Source organism: Macrosteles quadrilineatus, unplaced genomic scaffold, assembly GCF_028750875.1.
Source record: "Macrosteles quadrilineatus isolate MER2022 unplaced genomic scaffold, UCM_ALF_1.0 Scaffold_1__1_contigs__length_201487025, whole genome shotgun sequence".
NCBI lineage: Eukaryota > Metazoa > Arthropoda > Insecta > Hemiptera > Cicadellidae > Macrosteles > Macrosteles quadrilineatus.
In genome coordinates, this window is record NW_026542594.1 from 197,452,957 (window position 1) to 197,471,593 (window position 18,637).

At 34.3% G+C, this 18,637-nt stretch overlaps 1 protein-coding gene across 1 annotated transcript; it reads left to right on the forward strand.

The window, feature by feature from the left end:
- Positions 1 to 1,246: 1,246 nt before the first annotated feature.
- Positions 1,247 to 18,633, forward strand: LOC128983488 (matrix metalloproteinase-17-like). The gene is made up of 11 exons (XM_054402787.1): positions 1,247 to 1,359; positions 5,629 to 5,772; positions 6,315 to 6,424; positions 6,826 to 6,987; positions 7,487 to 7,617; positions 8,509 to 8,670; positions 9,259 to 9,629; positions 14,842 to 14,989; positions 16,337 to 16,475; positions 17,082 to 17,203; positions 18,466 to 18,633. Exons 1-11 carry the CDS (start codon positions 1,270 to 1,272, stop codon positions 18,576 to 18,578), a joined length of 1,692 nt encoding a protein of 563 aa, XP_054258762.1. The 5' UTR covers positions 1,247 to 1,269; the 3' UTR covers positions 18,579 to 18,633.
- The last annotated feature ends 4 nt before the right edge of the window (positions 18,634 to 18,637 follow it).

Consider the following 18,637-nt stretch of genomic DNA (forward strand, 5'->3'; position numbering starts at 1 on the left):
CAACCATTTAAAATTGCAGTTGCAAAATTATGGTTAAAACTTTTAACCATAATTTTGCAACTGCAATTTCAAAAAAAGCTAAAAAATACCATAAATTAGGAGATTAAACCAGTATATATTGAGGTTTATTGATTTTTTGTTTGCAAACATGTTAAGACAATAATTATATAATGCTGGTTTTGGGTAAAATAGCCTAACTGAAACAATTTCTAAGTAATCACAGACAATAGACCATTAATGGATCTATAGTCTCTGGCTATAACTAAGGGGAAAATCTATCTTGTAAATTTTGCTCTTTAATCCGAACTAATTGGGACCGGGGGTAGTTCGGACTATTGAATAGTTCGGATTACAAAACATATTAATGTCTTTAAATAACAATAGCTAAAACAAGGCAAAACGGATGGTAATTGTTAGGGTAAAAGTTAAAAAATGCTTTATAAAGTAAAATACAGTGTTTATGCCTATTTAATACAGTAGTAAACATAGTGAATAAACAAAACAGTACTGTACATTAAATACAGTATACAATATAGAACTACTGTACTGAGTATACAGCAATGAGGTGTTTGGATTAAAGGGGTTCAGAGAGGTTCTACTGTAGTTTATTTTCTTTGGTGTGTCTTTATGAGCTAATAGACAACTTTATTGATTAATAATAAACATTTATTTTAAATAAATAAATAGAACAAATATTTTACCTAAATCAAATCACTAATTTATAAATAAATAGTTTGTACTAGGGGTATTTTTAGTATGTAAAATTGTATACAAGTTAATATAGATTCATAACAATAATAATACAATTTCTAATAATAATAGTCCGTTTTATTTTAAGGGTTGGTTGATATTTATTTTTAACATTGGCTTATACATTAATGATTGCTCATCATTATTTCCATATAATCCATGAAGATAAACAAGTAAAACTGTACAGTATAATTCCTCAAATAAAGAAAATCCAAAGAAGCTTGAGCAGCATGAAGATAAAAACGTTTTGTGAGTATATCCTACCAACCTCGGATTTCGGAAGCGCCTCAGTCATTGACACCTATTCAAAGAATCTCCGAGAGGAAATAGGGTCTATTAAAAACCGGATCCTGAAAAGATCCTGATGACTCCCCAGACGTTCAATATGACTAATCCTAACCTACAAAACGCATACAAAGGGCAGTAGACCACTAGGTAGTCTATTGGCTCACTACACTAGCGCCAACTGTAATCAGCTGTAGTCTCCGAGTTGTTTGATTTGCCTCACTTACTCCTGCGATGGAATGTTTGTTTATTATTTTATTTATGTCCCCAGTGTTATGTGCGCCCGCTGCGAAAATGAACTTCAACGAGAATTTAAAATTAGCTGTAAGTAAACATTTATTTTATTTTAGTTGTGCATTGTTAGTCTATTGTTTAAATCAGCTGTTTATTTCCTGATTGGACGTTGACCTTGACACCTATCCTGACGCACCATTTAAATAATAAAGAGGATATGAATAAATGAGTTTTAAACTGAGGGGATATGGCTATGTTCTATTGTTACTGTTTAAGCTAAGCTAAGCCTTTTTGGCAATGCTTACTTGAAAACTAAATGTAAAGGGAATAAATTTATTTCAACATTATTTGTAGTGATTATGCAACGAGCACAATATGTGCCCGTTGTGATTATGTTAATATTGTAGTTTTTTTACTATTGTGATTTTAGTGGAGCAATAGGGAAAACATCATTGTAAAACTAATCACGAAAATATCTTTATTCATATCTGTAATGATATAGGCTATGTCTGAGTGCGTATCTGTTTTTCCCGGGTGATTCAAGAACTTAAATAGTCAATAGTGAATTTGTGAACTAACGGCTAAAATTTTACATATTATGGGTAGTACTTAAGTAGTTTTTTTCTTCGGGGGTACATATGCCTACTGCTCCCTTAGTACGTCAAAATACCAATGCAAGTTAAACACATTAAATAAAAATGAAAGTTAAAATAAAATTGTTTATTAACAGTTATTTATGAACTCTGCCATCGCTTTCTGTGTCTACAAATGCATGCCCTTATCGATTATATTCTATTTACGGTACGTAAAACGTTTTTGGTGGATCTATTTTACATCTATTACATTCTATTTAGGCAAAACGTTTTTAGTGGATCTGTTGGAAGTATCTATTGAATGGGTTTACCGAATTTATTGAGAATTGTAAAAACGAAGTAGGCTACTGTAGTAATTTTGTTTTTGTTTCTGGTGTTAATAGTTCACGTGTGTGTAGTTAACCGTGTTTTCTACCGTGGACTTAATTAAAGAACATCATTATTCTCACCCTGTTAGCGCCGGTAAATCAACAGCAACATAAATTTTACTAAAATACCTTAAAGGACATCCAATGTACAATACTTATTCCTTCGTGAGAATGCAACATCATAGCTTTGACACATTTTATACATATTGCATCATATCAAATCTGAGGGAAAATATTGTTGTTTCACTTAGAAAAGCTACACACACCTAACGTTACATAAAGTAACATTAGGGTCATGAATGTAGAGACAAAAAATATACATGTCATGTAAGCGTCGGTAACTTTCCGTGTGTCATAGGGAAGTTTTTTATGTTTCTTTGGACTTCCCAGACGATTTTGAATTCCACAGAGTGAGTTATCCATGCGAAGTTAGAAAGTGTTTCCACCTTTACTGACGTTCGCATTCGTGTAATCAATTTAATTTACAGTACAAATGATGCCATCTTTCTTGAAGGATTGGACATGCAAATTTTCATTGTTTCAACTATGTTAGACAAAGAATCTTGCCCAGTTTTTGCAAAGGGTGTGTAACTCATCTCGAATCTCAATTAGTGTTTGAAATATGCGATAAAACACTGTAAAAAAATAGGTCCAATATCGTACAAAACATTGTTTTGCAAGTTCATTTTATTTGTAAAGTTGAGCCAGGTTAAAAAGCCAAAGGCATTCGAAGAATATAATACAAGAAAAAGGAAGTTTAATTTTGACCGTTGATCTAGTTCTTGCGGGGTACACAACTAGATGCGCTCGTTGGGTAGATATTGTAAATTTGCCGTCTTTGGGCATTACTGACAGCCAAAACATTAATTTAGAAATTAAGATAAGGCTCGTTTCAGCTTCCTCATGCTATGAATATGTAACAAATATTTTAGATACGTACTGTTACTACCAATTACAGTGTTGACATTTTGTTTTGTTTACGTTTCTCAAAAAAATACTACAGTAGACTAAATATTAAACATTTGCCATACCGGTAGCTATTATATAGTCAACGGAATAAAATATATTTACAAAAATAGGTACCGTATTTTACAGTTGCTAATTGAGACAAATTGTTTATATGAATTGTCTGTTGTTTCTATAAGTTAGTGGAGAGGCCTACTAAACCAGTTTTTCTACAGTACTTCAATATGGGCCTACTTTTTCTTTTGTCTTACTCCGCTGCGAAGTACGGGCAAAGCAGATGCATACGTGTGATTCGGTGGCTGGAAATTCAAACTCGGTAGGTGCCTCTGATTGGTCAGTGACCTTTGACCTGTCGCATGCTACAGCCAAGACTGACGAGACAATACAGACGGCCGTGATGACGGAAGGTCAACTGCACTGACACTTCGCCGCGCCAGGCAACCTTCTCTTGATTAGCATAATATGCATCCACATTTTATGGTACATTAACTTCTGCAGCTTAGAATATGGTGTTCGTAAATACTTATGGCATTTAAAGTAAACAAATCAAGTAAAATCTATGTTTAGTTATTAATTGTTATTTATTATTTGCAATATTGTTCCATTATTAAATAAATGATTTTCATATCGGAGGCTTGCCGATAAGAAAATAAGAATAAATCAAAATAAGAATAAGTCTGCAGGGTGTCCACATTCTGGAAAGTCAGTTATAGTCATGGAAAAAAATTCTGGTCATTGAAAGTCATGGAAATAGGCAAAAAGTAATGGAAAAGTCATGGAAATCCCCAATGATGGAGGGATTTGATTGGACTTGTCAATGCTCTAGTCTGCCTTAATCCCGACTATTGCCGACTATTGTAACATTTTTCAGGATTTTTCACAAATAATGTGATAATTCAATTTATTACAGTTGTATTAGCTTATGAGTTTTGAGTCTGTATTTTCATTGTCATACCTATTGTACTCCGTTGTTATCTGTTAGTACATATTTAAGCATTTTCTGCTAAATAATTTGTCCAGGCAGTATTATTTGTGTGTGCATGTTGCATTATAATTTTCGAGTAAAGTTTTATGAGTCGTGGAAATCAATGGTAAAATATGTTCATGGAAAGTCATGGAGATTAATGACAAATTTTCTGTGGACACTCTTGAGTCTGGAATTTTTAGACCTATTTAGCAAATTTGATATACAGTGTGTAAATTAAGTCTGGCACACATTTTTTTATCTTTTTTTCTATAGTAGATAGAAGAAATCAATTTGCGGGATTGATTAATAACAAATGTTAGGCACTTTTTCATAATTTTGAAAAAAAATTCCCCTTAAGGGTAAGGTGGGGGTGGGGGGTAATTAAAAATTTTCAAATTACAACCCCCATCTTGTGACCCCTTATTTTAAAGGTCATTGGAAGACAAATCCAAAGATGTGTCTGAAAAACATTTTTTTGCATCCTGGGGGTTGTCATTTGAAAATTTTTAGTTACCCCCACCTTACCCATAAGGGGAATCTTTTTCAAAATTATGAAAAAGTGCCAAACATTTGTTCTTACTCAGTCCCGCAAATTAATTCCTTCTATCTACAAAGAGTAAAAAAGATAAGAAATGTGTGCCATACCTAATTTACCCGTTCAACCCTAAGTACATTTTAAACCGCCATCTTGGATAGGGTGCAAAAAAAAATGTTTCAGACACATCTTTGGATTTGTCTTCCAATGACCTTTAAAATGAGGGGTCACAAGATGGGGGTTGTCATTTGAAAATTTTTAGTTACCTCCCACCCCCCCTTACCCTAAGGGAATTTTTATTTTCAAAATTTGTAAAATGTGAAGAACATTTGTTATTAATCAGTCCCGCAAATTGATTTCTTCTATCTACTATATAAAAAAAGATAATAAATGTGTGCCAGACTTAATTTACACACTGTATATAGGAAGTAAGCTATTACTGTTGGTCTCATGTTAAGACCTACTTTTTGTCCCCAGAGGCCAAAAGAAAATCCAATAACTGGAGTAAAACTCGTCCAATTTTGATTAAATTTGGTACAAATTATTATTTCCAAACAAGTTTTTTTAGAGTTTAAATTCAAATAATTTAGTAATAGAAGTTTTTTGTACAATTAATGGTTACAGAAAAAAGTAAAATTAATCTCCCATAATATTCTTATGGTGATTTAATCAACTGCTGTAATTTGCTTGTTTTCAGAAATATTTTGATCAAATATGGCAAATATTTATCTAACACTAAAGCTAACATTTCACTTTAAAAAACACTTTGCTATGTACGTGTTTAAGAAATATTTAAGTGAAAATCCAATCAGATAAATTGAAATTTGCTCAGTCTGCACGTTTGCTGCGGGGGTGGCTGTTAATTGATACACATTTTTTACGCTTTTGTTTTGACATTTTAAAATTCACTGTATTTACAATTTTCCGCAGAAAGAGTTCATGTCAAAATTTGGTTACTTGGACACCGGCGACTCAAATTCTGAGAGTCTGGTTCGAGTAGAAAATGCCATCAAAGACGTCCAAAGGTTCGGCAACATAGCCCAGACTGGTCAACTTGATAATGCCACTTTACAGGTAAGCTAAGCCAGAAAACAAACTAATAATATGAAGTTCTAGTCCATGATGATGGTCATAATTAATTATATAATTTATTATATGTTCTGTGTCTAACTATGAAAGGAGGAAAGAAGGAGCACTAAGACTGAATACATTTTATATTCAATGCTAAAGCATTAGTTTAAGCGGAGGAGAAATATCCCAATTCTGTGATACATGGGAAACTCATCTTACCCATTCTACGAGTAAGAACTATTTGAGTGACGCCAGTGTATTTAACACCCAATTTCTATACAAGTATGTTCCCTTTGCATTCAGGTGTTCCCTTCTCTACTTTTTACATCTTTAGAAGCCTTATTTATTTTATATTTTTTAAGGCTTACTAAGAATTATCTTTCAAAAACATACAAATTGTCTAAAGAAAACAAATATTTCTGCAAAATGTCCTAACACATTTTTAAGTAATATAAAATTCATACTAGCAAAAATAATGATTGTAGTAACCGGAGAATTATTTTCATATATATTTTTCATATATTTTTCGGACATATATTTTTCAGTTAATGAACTCTCCTCGTTGTGGTTTACCTGACATCACCCCGTCCAAGAGAAGTAAAAGATATGCTGTGTCGCCCTCTATGGGGTGGAAAAGACGGACCATAACATACTTGTAAGTTAAATATTTAGATGGTGTACTTCATCTTATGTTATCAATGAAATATTATTTTGATGAGTATTGTTCGTATGGTTGTTATTAACGTTAAACTGGTTAGGTTATCCATGAAATAGGATAAAAATCATTCTTCCCCAAGCCAAGAGGTTTATAGAAGAACTGGTTATACTGTGATTATTTAACATGGTGTGAAAAATGCTTGTCCAATTTAATTTACAGCCTTTGTGCAAAAAACTAGTGTTATTCTGACATCAGTCTAATACCAACAACATAATGTATACTGTACCTTAACCTACTGCTAATATTAATCTTAATCAATTTACATTAATTAACAATGAGAATGTTGGATGAAGATGGGGATGTTTTAAAACATTACATTGAAACAAGATTTGTTACAGCGTATCGAATTGGAGCCCCAAGATAGGACGAGATGCAGTACGTAGGGAGCTTCACACTGCGTTCACTGCCTGGGCCAAGTACGGACGACTCAAGTTCCAAGAGTCTAGCTCTCCCGATGCAGACATTGTCGTGTCGTTCGGCTCCGGCTGGCATGGCGACCCGTAAGTTTCTTTTCTGCTTTTTGTTACAAGGTAAAAAAAGCTAGAAACAACTTGAACTCGAAAATGGAACACAAAATATTTCCTTGTGAAATGACTGCGTTTTTGGATTGGCGAAATTAGTGGCTGATGTTACGTATAATTGAATTGTAGACTCAGTTGAATTATAGTCTGTCCTGAAGGAAGATTGCTGCAATGCATCCGTCGGAAGCTATTTTTGCCAATTCAACGACACGAAACGCGACACAGCCATCCACTAAACACTAAAGATCCAAAAGTCTACTTTTGACTGTGAAAGCATACGACCAAAATTATTTAAATGGAATGTCTACTTGACACTTGACTGTAATGCAACCTACTATTATGTGATATCATACAAAGATGTTGTGCAACCAACCACACACCCAAATAGAGATATTTTTATATTATCATGTTTTGAAAATTATAATTATAGCCTAAATATAGTGTAACGAATTACTGAACCGAATAAAATGACATTCAGATACCCATTTGATGGCCCAGGACTGACCCTTGCCCATGCCTACTTCCCGAATGACCATGGAACAATGGGAGGTGACATCCACTTTGACGATGACGAGACATGGAAAATACGACCTGGGGAGTTTGAAGATGGTAAGCTTCATAAGTCTGTATGTATGGAAAAAGATTCCAATGGTTATTTTTCTAATTTCTAAAGAGTCTTGGAATAACATTGTCAGAAAAACAATTACTGATATACTGTATCGTTCAATGTTAACTGCTTTTACTTATAACTTGCATAATTTGACTCCCTAAAAATTACTAAGGAATAGTCATAAAGTTTCTTGAATATGAACTGCAGCATGCAGTCAGCAATTTAGTATTATTCCTCTAAATTTACAAGGTGATTTTCCCAAAGTTATTACCTCAGACTGAGCATGGTTTTTATCATTCCCGTTTAATTAATTTAAGTTAAACAATTTACAGTTTAGACTTACTAATATATCAAATTATCCTTCTACACAAGTGCATTTGGTTAGTATGTCTTGAAGTTTTTTTTGTACAAGGGTTTCCATTTTTTTTTTTTTTTTTTTTTAGGGAATGGTCCTAAAACAAAATATTAAAAATATCCTTTTTACAAAACTATATCCTAGACTCAAAGTTATTGATGTCCACTTTTGGCTCATATGATTAGTGAGAAACCCATCAGAAAGAGTCTTCGAAAGGTAATTATTGTTTAAATGATATAGTCTCAACCTCTATTCCACATATAATCCACATATAAATTATTAATCATTCCCAATCTCAAATATTGATTCAGTAGAACCTCTATAACGAGACCGGCATGAACCATTCACCTTGATTAGTGTCATTTACAAATACCCTTAATTTTACACTCCTAATGACATTTTAATGAAACCTAAATAAGTTAACCTTGATAACAAGTCTTAATAATCCCCAATAGACTTTTTATTGAGGTTCTACCATAAATTAAATAGTGTGTTTTATCTCAGTTCTCTTATCATTAGTCTCGTATTTCTCCAGGAACGGATTTCTTCACAGTCGCAGTCCATGAGATCGGCCACAGTCTCGGCATCGCACATTCCGACCAACCGGAGTCAATCATGAACCCTTACTACAAACATTACGACAGCCGCAACTTCAATCTGGGCTACGACGACATTCTTGCCATGTACGAGTTATACAGTAGGTGATGTTTAACGTTTAGCACTGACAATTGAATGGGTTAAATATGTTTTACCACTAAATATATGTTACCAGGGAATAGTCTAATATTATAATTAGTTCAATGCATCAATTGATGTTCTTGCATAAAGAATAATCATAAAACACCTCTTAACAAACCTCTTAAGTTTGTCAAGATAAGCTGTTCAGTTTAACAACGATGATCTTGAATCTGATCCTATCTTCAGGTAATAAAGATTCTTATAATATGACATTAGTTGACAAACTGAGCAAGTGCTAGGAAAATCAGATAACACTAAAAAAGCACTTACGGTACCCAAAAAAAAAATGGAAAAAGGAAAAAATATTTATCAACGCGTATTTGAAAAATCACTTGGGGTTTGAACTACAGAAGCTATTTAAAAGAACAAAATGAAAAACTGATAAACCAATTTTTAAACTCAGGTTCTCTGTACAGACATGTAAATAGCTACAGTGGAATTTTGCACAAAACATAACTTTTATCAGAAACCATAAAAGAAACTGCAAGAAATAAATAAAAAGGAAACAAAACTAAAACTTTTTCAAATATTAAAATCATGTTTTCAGTTACTAAGCCTATCGATGGCGATAATGAATCATGGGATGAAAACGAGACCACTAGTAGGACAACAAACGAACCAAGAACGACTCCTTCCACAAGAAGACCATACTACACCTCAAGGCCACAAACAACCACCACTAGAAGACCAGAAATGAACGTAACGTTTGTAGGAGACTCAGAAACTGTGGACATGCACAAGTCACACGATCCGACACACAACATCCCGGACCCGGTAGCGCCCTTGATACCGGACCATGATGTACCGGAGAATCCCCGGGAACACACTCCAGATTCCGCAGGACCTCCTGATGCTTGTACAGGACTTTACAGCGCCGTGGCTAACATCCGAGGAGAGTTGTTTGTTTTCAAAGATAAGGTGAGATATTTATAATATCTACAATGTACGAGGACTTTCCGTAAATTATAAGGCCTCCAATAAGTTCCTGTCTGCTGACTAATCAAACCAAGTCAAATCTGATACCAGGGCCGATACTGTAATAACTTCATCCACTAATATTCTAGCCGTTTTCCACCCCTCTGCTGCAATAAGTCTCATAGTAGCTGAAATTGATGTGAGGGAAAATAAAAGCCCCCACGTGTGAAGCGTGTTCTGTCATTAAGTTTCTGTTAAGAGATTTGACCTTTTGGGATTTTTTAAATGATTTTTAGTCTAGCAAACTGTTGTGACTTTGAATTAGAGTTCATAATAAGCACGCATTTGAAGAAACTCTTTTATTGAAAGTAATATTTACAACTGCAAATTGAAAAGGTAAACATTGTTTTATATCTAATGACAACAGCTGATAATATACAGTATAAAGAATACTACAATCTCCCCCACTTATTTTCAACTCATTTTGTAACATAGTCTTTAAGGTAATCTGGAGCTTTATGAGTGCGGGTTGAACATCGTACTCGTGGTCGTGGTGATGTTGGTTGTAAGTTCTCTTCAGCTGGTAATTGGACTAATTCTGGAACTTGGATAGGAACTTGCTGTTGCGGAAGTATGGGTACTTGCATTGGGACTTGTGGAATTATGGGAACTTGATTAGGTACTTCTTCACATTCGTTGAAACGAACCTTCTTTACTTGAGTTTTCCGGAGTTGGTCTAGATGACGTTTCAGTGTTCTTCCAGAATCTAACATTACAATATAGTGAAGAGTCCCTAGTTTCTGTATAATCTCACCAAATGTCCATATATATTTATTATTTTGTGAATACTCCCTAATGAGAACTCTCTCCCCCACATTGAATGTTCGAACTCTTATTATCGAAGGAGGATTCTTTGCCGGATGGTAAGGTCGAAGAGCATCCAGCTTGATGCGGATCCTACGATGAAGATATCGTTCTGCAGGTGATTGTCCATTTGAGAGAGGAGTGGCGCGATATTGTTGAAGAATCTCTTGAACCTTTGTATGTATTTGACGATGGTCATCTTCCAATGCTTTTAATCTTTGCTTCAAAGTCTGGATAGTTCTTTCAGCAAGACCATTTGTAGCTGCATGTCCAGGTGCAATCAGTTTCTGGAATATTCCATTGGATGAACAGTATTTCTTGAATTCTGCGCTGGTGAAAATTGTGGCATTGTCTGATACCATCACTTGAGGATAGCCATTAGATGAGAAAATGTTGTCGAGAAGAATGATAGTATTAGAAGTTGTAGGAGCATTTCTCAATACTTTAACTTCTACCCACTTTGACTTGGCACACACACAAACAAGAAAGTAGTGGTTTTGAAAAGGCCCCGCGTAATCTATATGAATACGCTCCCAGTTTTCTTCTGGCTCTACCCATGGATGAAGGGGTGCTTTGGGAGGATTGAATTTTATGTGGGCGCAAATTTCACACGATTGGACCAATTTCTCTATGTCCTTGTCAATCCCTTGCCAATAAACGTATCTTCGGGCTAATTGCTTCATCTTTGTAATACCAATGTGAGTAGCATGTAGTTGCTGTAAGACTTGAGGTTGAAGACTGTTAGGAATGACAGCACGAGTTTCCTTGAAAAGTACTCCGTTGTCCAATGTGTATGGTAGGTCAGTAGAAGAAGACAAAAGTTTCCTTTTAATTTCTCTAAGATTTTGGTCAGCTTCAGTTTCCCGGGCTAGAATAGTTGCATTTAAATGTTCAGAAGATATTTCAAAAATTGTTTCTGAATGTAGCAAGGTAACTTCATTGTTTAGGAAAATGTCTAAGGTTTCAGAATGTTGAGTCACTGGAGCTCTGGATAAACAATCAACATTAGCATTTGCTTCCCCTTTCTTGAAACGTATTGAATAGTTAAACCCTGATAGAAAAGATGCATAACGGAGTAGACGGCTGGAAGTCATGGGTGGTAAGGATTTGCTTTCATGGAAAATTCTTGAAAGAGGGGCATTATCTGCAATTAAGGTGAAGTGAAGTCCATACAGATAATTGTAAAAATGACTGACTCCAAACACTATCGCAAGAGCTTCTCGATCGAGCTGACTGTAATTTCGCTCTGATGGAGTTAAGGATCTGGATGCGTAAGCAATCGGTTTCTCTTCATCGTCAATTATGTGACTCATTACAGCTGCAATTCCGGTAGGACTGGCATCACATGTTAGAACGATTGGACGATGGGGGTCATATGGTACTAGAACTCTTTTAGAAGTTATTTCCTCCTTGAGACAATCAAATGAAGTTTGACAATCTATTGACCAATGAAATCTTCTATTTTTCTGTAGAAGCTGTCGAAGAGGTGTTGTTTTTGTAGATAGGTCTGGGATGAACCGAGCGTAGTAGGTAACCATTCCAAGAAATTTCCGGACCTCATCAATATTCCTTGGTTGAGGCATATTACAAACAGCTCTAATCTTTTCTGGACTTTTTGAAATTTGATTGTACTTAATCACATGACCAAGATAGTCAATCTGTTCGCAAAAGAATTTGCATTTGTCTTTGTTTAGATGCAAGTCGTTTGCATGTAGACGGAATAGACACAACCGTAAATTATTGTAGCATTCATCTTTTGTTGTACCATGCACGATTATGTCGTCAAAATAAACTTCAGTCTTTGGTAACCCGTTTAGAATTTGGCTTAGAATGCGATTGAATTCAGCAGGCGCGGTCTTGATTCCGAAACTAAGTCTGTGCATCAAGTATGTACCACGGTGTGTAGTAATAGTTTGAATTTTGCTGCTTGGGGCATCAACTGGAATGTGCAAATAAGCCTTGTAAATATCAAGCTTGCAAAAATATTTAGAGTCTCGCAAACAGTGTAAAACATCTGGAATGTGTTTGATCGGGAAATTAGATGAAACAAGACGATCATTTACGCCTGTTTTGTAATCGACGCATAACCTCACTGTGCCATTTTCTTTAGGAATAACAACCAAAGGCGAACCCCAATCGCTAGCATCGACTTTAGATATTATGCCGGATGATTCAAGACTGTTGAGTTCTTCCTCAACCTGAGATCTAAGGGCAAACGGAACACTACATTCTTTGGTATACACAGGTTTAGCGTTTTCACGTAATTGAAGTGTAACTTTGTGGTTGGGCAAGCATCCAATTCTTTGGTCAAAAACTGTGGAAAATTCAGAAAATATGTCATCAATCGAATGGAAGGTTTCGGAGACATTGAAAAAGTTAGGTTGATTTGAACCATCATCTATTTCTTGTAGACTTATATGTAAGTGTCGAATCCACACTCTTCCTAGGACTGCTGGACAATTATCAGGAACTATATACATATCTTCAATTGATTTATGGTTTTTGTAAGTAACCTCAACTGTAACTTTGCCCAATGGTTTAAATACATTGTTTGTATAAGCACGGAAATACACATTAGTTGGGTCAAGTTTGACCTTGAGATTTAACTCATTGAAAGCCTTTTCTGGTATTAATGTAAATCCTGCTCCGGAATCTATCTCAAAACGCATTGGCTTGTTATCAATTGAAACTGTAGCAAAATACTTTTGTGAATCGGGTAAATTTGATCGTTCGTTCTGGTCAAATATGTCTATGATATTAGGTTTGGTAACTGGATGAACTTCAGTGATTTGATTTAAGCCTAGCGGAATGTCATCAGAGGTTGAAGAAATGTACTTTGTTGAATTGAACTTAGATTGATTGGTAGAAGACTTATTTTTCATTTGGGTTGAAATGCAAACTTTGGCTACATGGCCTTGTTTCGAACAGGAAGTGCAATGAAGTGATGACTTGCTAGTGCGACACTCAGTTGCGCGGTGATTATTTCTACCGCATCGAAAGCAAAGATCTCCAAAACCTAGGCGATTGAAATCTACTTTTGATTGAGAACGATAAGTATGACCAGAATTTGGATTCTTACGGTAGTTTGAACGACTTCTCTGATGTTTTGTACCTACATTTGAAAGTTTATTGATATCTACATCAGTTGGAATTGAATGCTGATGTTTGTTCAAAGCCTGGGTCTCTAATCGGGAAGCTTCCAAAGCAGTAGCTTTGGTTACAATGTCTTTGAATGAAGTAGTGTCTGATTGTAATAACTGTTCTCGAATCCAGTCATCTTTTAAGCCTCTTATGAATTGAGCTCTTAAAAATGTATCTGAGACTGAAACTTGTTTTGAACATTCACACTGGACTGTAAATTCACACTCAGACAGGTCTTTTTGTAGTGAAGCTATGTATTCAGGAATTGATTGATTTGTTCTTTGATAAGTGTTTAAAAAGTAATGTTGTGAAACTACAACGTTTCTGTGTGGTGAAAGCATGTCACGTAGTGATTTGACCAAAGTAGCAAAATCTAGGTCTTTGATAGGTTTTTCAGGTCCAATTAATGATGAAAGATTATTGTAATGAACAGAGCCAATTGAAGCGCAAAGAAGTTGTGCTTTTTTCCTTTCATCTGAGATGTTTTTGACAGCAAGATAATTTTCAAAGCGTTCCAAATAGTTTTTAAATTTTTCCTTTTTCTGATCGAAATTTTCAAATGGTTGAATACTTACTAACGTATTACTCTGCTGTACTGGAGGTTGAAGTTGAAGTTTTTCGGTAATCTTCGTTGCAAGTGTAGCTGCAAGTGTGACTTGGCTCTCAGTGAATGCTTTCAGTAGTGCTGTAAATTGTTCTGCATCCATAATGTACAAAATCGAAATTTAGAAAAGGTTTTAAATCCAAATAATGAGTAGAAATTTTGAAAACTTTTTCTCGTCGCCAATTGTTGTGACTTTGAATTAGAGTTCATAATAAGCACGCATTTGAAGAAACTCTTTTATTGAAAGTAATATTTACAACTGCAAATTGAAAAGGTAAACATTGTTTTATTTCTAATGACAACAGCTGATAATATACAGTATAAAGAATACTACACAAACCTAAAGAATTTTTTGAGCTAACGTAATAAACATTTAATAATGTATTATCAATGTATAATGTATGGTATAAGCCACATAGACAAGCCAATGGTGAATTAAGTGATAAAAAAATAGCAGTCCAGTCATAAACCGGAAACGTCTGGTTTGTTACTTCAAAATGATACCAATGATTTTGTGTTTTGTCATCAACCAATCTTTCGACCAGTAAACATGAGTAGTTTAAGGATAGCATTTTCCAAACTGTGATCATTTGTTGTTTTCCTCAGTTTGTTTGGAGATTGTCTGGTCCCGGAAGATTGATGCCGGGATATCCAGTCCCCGTCTACAGGATGTTCAACAAACTCCCCGAATCGGTTGATAAAATCGACGCTGTGTATGAACGCAGCTCTGATAACAACATAATCATTTTCTCAGGTGAGACAATTCAATTCAATTGAATTCGTTCAATTCAGGTGATTCTGTTTCATCTAAAGTAAAATTGTTTCCTCAAAAGAATATTTATTTGTTTTTTAAGAGGTTGGTAGCCTCTTTGCGTTGCATTTGCCTGTCCACATAAGTTTAGGTCTCGAGTCTTTGAGTGAAACATGTCCAGCAAAGCAAGGAGTAAGCTGGCGGAACAGTAAAAGAGTTGAACTTTACTGATAAAATGTAGGTACCTGCTAAGGTACCAGAATCCGAACCCTTGATAACACTACCATGGTTATGAAGTCTATCGAGCTAACTGAGCCACCAACTAATCAATTTATTAACTAATTAACCAAACTATCACAAATGATACCTGAGATCAGAATCAAAGTTTTAAATAAATATACAACTACACATATAGTAGAATTTTCACTCAATTGAGAACTTAAGTTTTTAATAATATACAATACCTACATAATACTAAGTTCAGAGCCGAATTTTATTAATTTACCCAACCTGCCATGTTAAACTTACCTATCCCAAGCGTGATGTAAACATCTTCTTTACTTCACTCAATGAAGTAAAGTTTCAAAAACTCACTCGGTGAAGTAATGAAACCCATTCAAATAAAATTGAGTGCTCCAAATTAATAAAATATACCTCTATGGAACCGACGTTCAACACTATAAGCCAGCTGTACGCTTGAATGTTATTGTTATGCTTTAAAGTAATTTCCTAACCTAGCTTATGATTGTAAACGAACGTTACTATTAGAAGATGAGTGAAATGGATAATGAAAAATATTGTACGTAACCTCCTGTATATTGTCGAGTCAGGTAAAATCTTGTACGTTAAACGTACAACCAATAATATACAATACATACTCGCTTCCGCTCGTTGCACAAAATCCACCTGCGTAATTTTAAAATGCTTTCACTACACTTGTAACGTAAATAGCTATTACATACTTGTATCCTCAATCATATGGTCAAATATGAGTTCAATTCCTAGAACAGGTAACAAATTATTTGGATTGATAAACTGTAACACACACCACGACTTATTTCTATACAGCAGTTGAAGTAGGATTTTTAGCCTGCTGAAATCTTAAAATCACACAATTTGTGTGATATGAATTTCACTTACGTGAGTCAAGAATTTCACTTTTCAGTATTAAGCTTTAATTGTAACTAAATTCAAATAACAAATAAGTTAATGGAGTAGATTACTTACTACAAGTTTTATAACTGATAAAATTTGAGTTATTTTTCAAACGCCCATTATTTTACCTTCGACTATTGAAACAAGTTCAGAATCGGACAGTCAATAATTTTACTAATGTTTGTAAATTTTTAGGGAAAAAATATTGGGTCCATGACGGCAATCGGGTAATTGAAGGCCCCAATACATTGTTGGACTACGGTTTGCCGAGTTATGTGAAGAAAATTGATGCTGTTATGGTTTGGGCAAAGAATAAGAAAACTTATTTGTTCAGGTATTTTAGAAAAATAAGTACAGTTAAATGTTAAATGTGTTAAATGTGTAGTTAAATGTGTGTATAAATGTTTGGTAGGTACCTAATGAAGTGGTTATACTTATAATTTGTAGTCTTTTAATTCACGAAGGCACATTGATGACATGTCAGAATTGACATTAATGATGTTCTCACAAATAAGAAAAGGAACCTTCTTTTCCAGAAAATAACTTTACAAAGTATATCTACATACAAATACCTTAAGAAAGATTAGTACCAAAATAAAACAAACAGAATTTGCAATGTTTTGACTGAATGTCATTTTCAGGTGACATAAAATAATCAAACTAATGTATTTTGTCTACGGAGCATTTCAAACATGATTTGGGCTTATGAATCAGCTCTTCTTAGTTACATAAGGATATCATCTGAATCATATACAACACTTTCTTGTGTGTCAGCATCATATAAATTTAATTTATGGTTCATTCAAAGAAGATGTTGCTTATAAAATTATCGAGGAACATAAAACATCAATGCAGAACTCGATGCTCTCTTTCTAAAGCTGTCCCAAAGATTAATATATGCGAAACTGTGACTTTCTAATAAGATAACTTATCTTTTCAGCGGACATGAGTTCTGGAGATTCAACGAGACAACCCATACCATGGACCCAAAGTATCCCAAAACCATTGATCTTTTCAGAGGGGTTCCTTCACCTTTAGATTCGGCCCTCACTTGGACAGATGGTGAGAAAATAAAAATTTGCTATTGTCAATGAGTTTAGAATACAGAGTGGTAATAAAGAATAGGACAATATTTAATTTTTCTATTTAATCAAAGAAACTTATTTGTTTTTGTTTTACATGATTATACAGAGTCTTTTGTTTATTATGTATACGGAGAATTCTAAACAGTTGTTAAACAAGTTCAAAAATGCTCAATATGCTCAATTTCTGGCACATGAGTGGTATCAATCACATTACCCACCTCTAAAAATAATCACTTTAAATGAAATATTACAGACAGTTAATTGTTTATTTCATTGATTGTGTTGTGAAAGCATGTTGTGAAGCAACCTTTAACACTTCCGGGAAAGTCAACATTAACTTGTACATTTATGGGACACTGAGAATGCACAGGAAACAGTTGAGCAACACTTGATTTACTAAAGATGAGCGTTTTCTGTACTATTTCAGTTAATAAAATGTTTTGTCTTTCTTAAGGTTTGCTTACCGGTATACATAGTAGAGATGTTGAAGAATTAGCTGTTTCGTAAAAAAACTTAATTTACTTTATAAGCATGTTTAACGTCTTTGGTCAAAACATATTTACTGTAAATTGCCATATATATTTGCTTTATTATAGTTTCAGCTCTTTATCAAATATTCAGTACATCATAAAGTCTGTTTTTTGTCTTAGAAACCCTGGCTCAAGAACACATTGGTTCTTGAAACAGATCTCTTTAATTCCCTATTATGCTTGATTCTCCATTTTCTTTTTTCAGTTCAAAGTTTCACACTCATTTTTAAATTTTACTAGCTTATGCCATAGACTAACCAACACAAGAAGCCTTCTCATCCCATTGAAAATTTTGAAGCTCGTTTAGTTCATGTACGTGACACCGGGGGCTAGTGTCGATGAAATTTTGTTTATTGTTTAGTTTAGAGTTAATTTCTTGATTTGTGCTTTACTGTTTGGTTATATAACTAGTAAATGAGTTATTGTTTATGATTAGATCGTATTATTTGGCTAAACAAGGTTTTAAATGAACAAATTGTAAACAAACCACAATCTCTGCAGTACACCGTACAGTAAAAATAAAATTGCCTTCAGCTGTTCCGTAAGGATGAGAAGTCTACTAAGGGTTTATGTTTTATCTATGCTTATGCTCAGCACCTTTGTAGTCTATGCTATTGAATCCTTACAAAATATTTGTTCAAATTGTTTTTAATATCATAGTAGTAAAGTATGATAATTTAGTCATTGACAGGTCTTTGGTTTCTTTCAGGAATCACTTATTTCTTCAAAGACAACATGTATTGGGCATTCAACAATACGTGGCTGCGAACAGAAGCTTACTATCCACAGCAGGCGTCCCAATACTGGCTGGGTTGCCGATAGAGCTGTTATTGTGATTACATTGTATATATTAGCACTAAACAATTAAATATTTTATACAA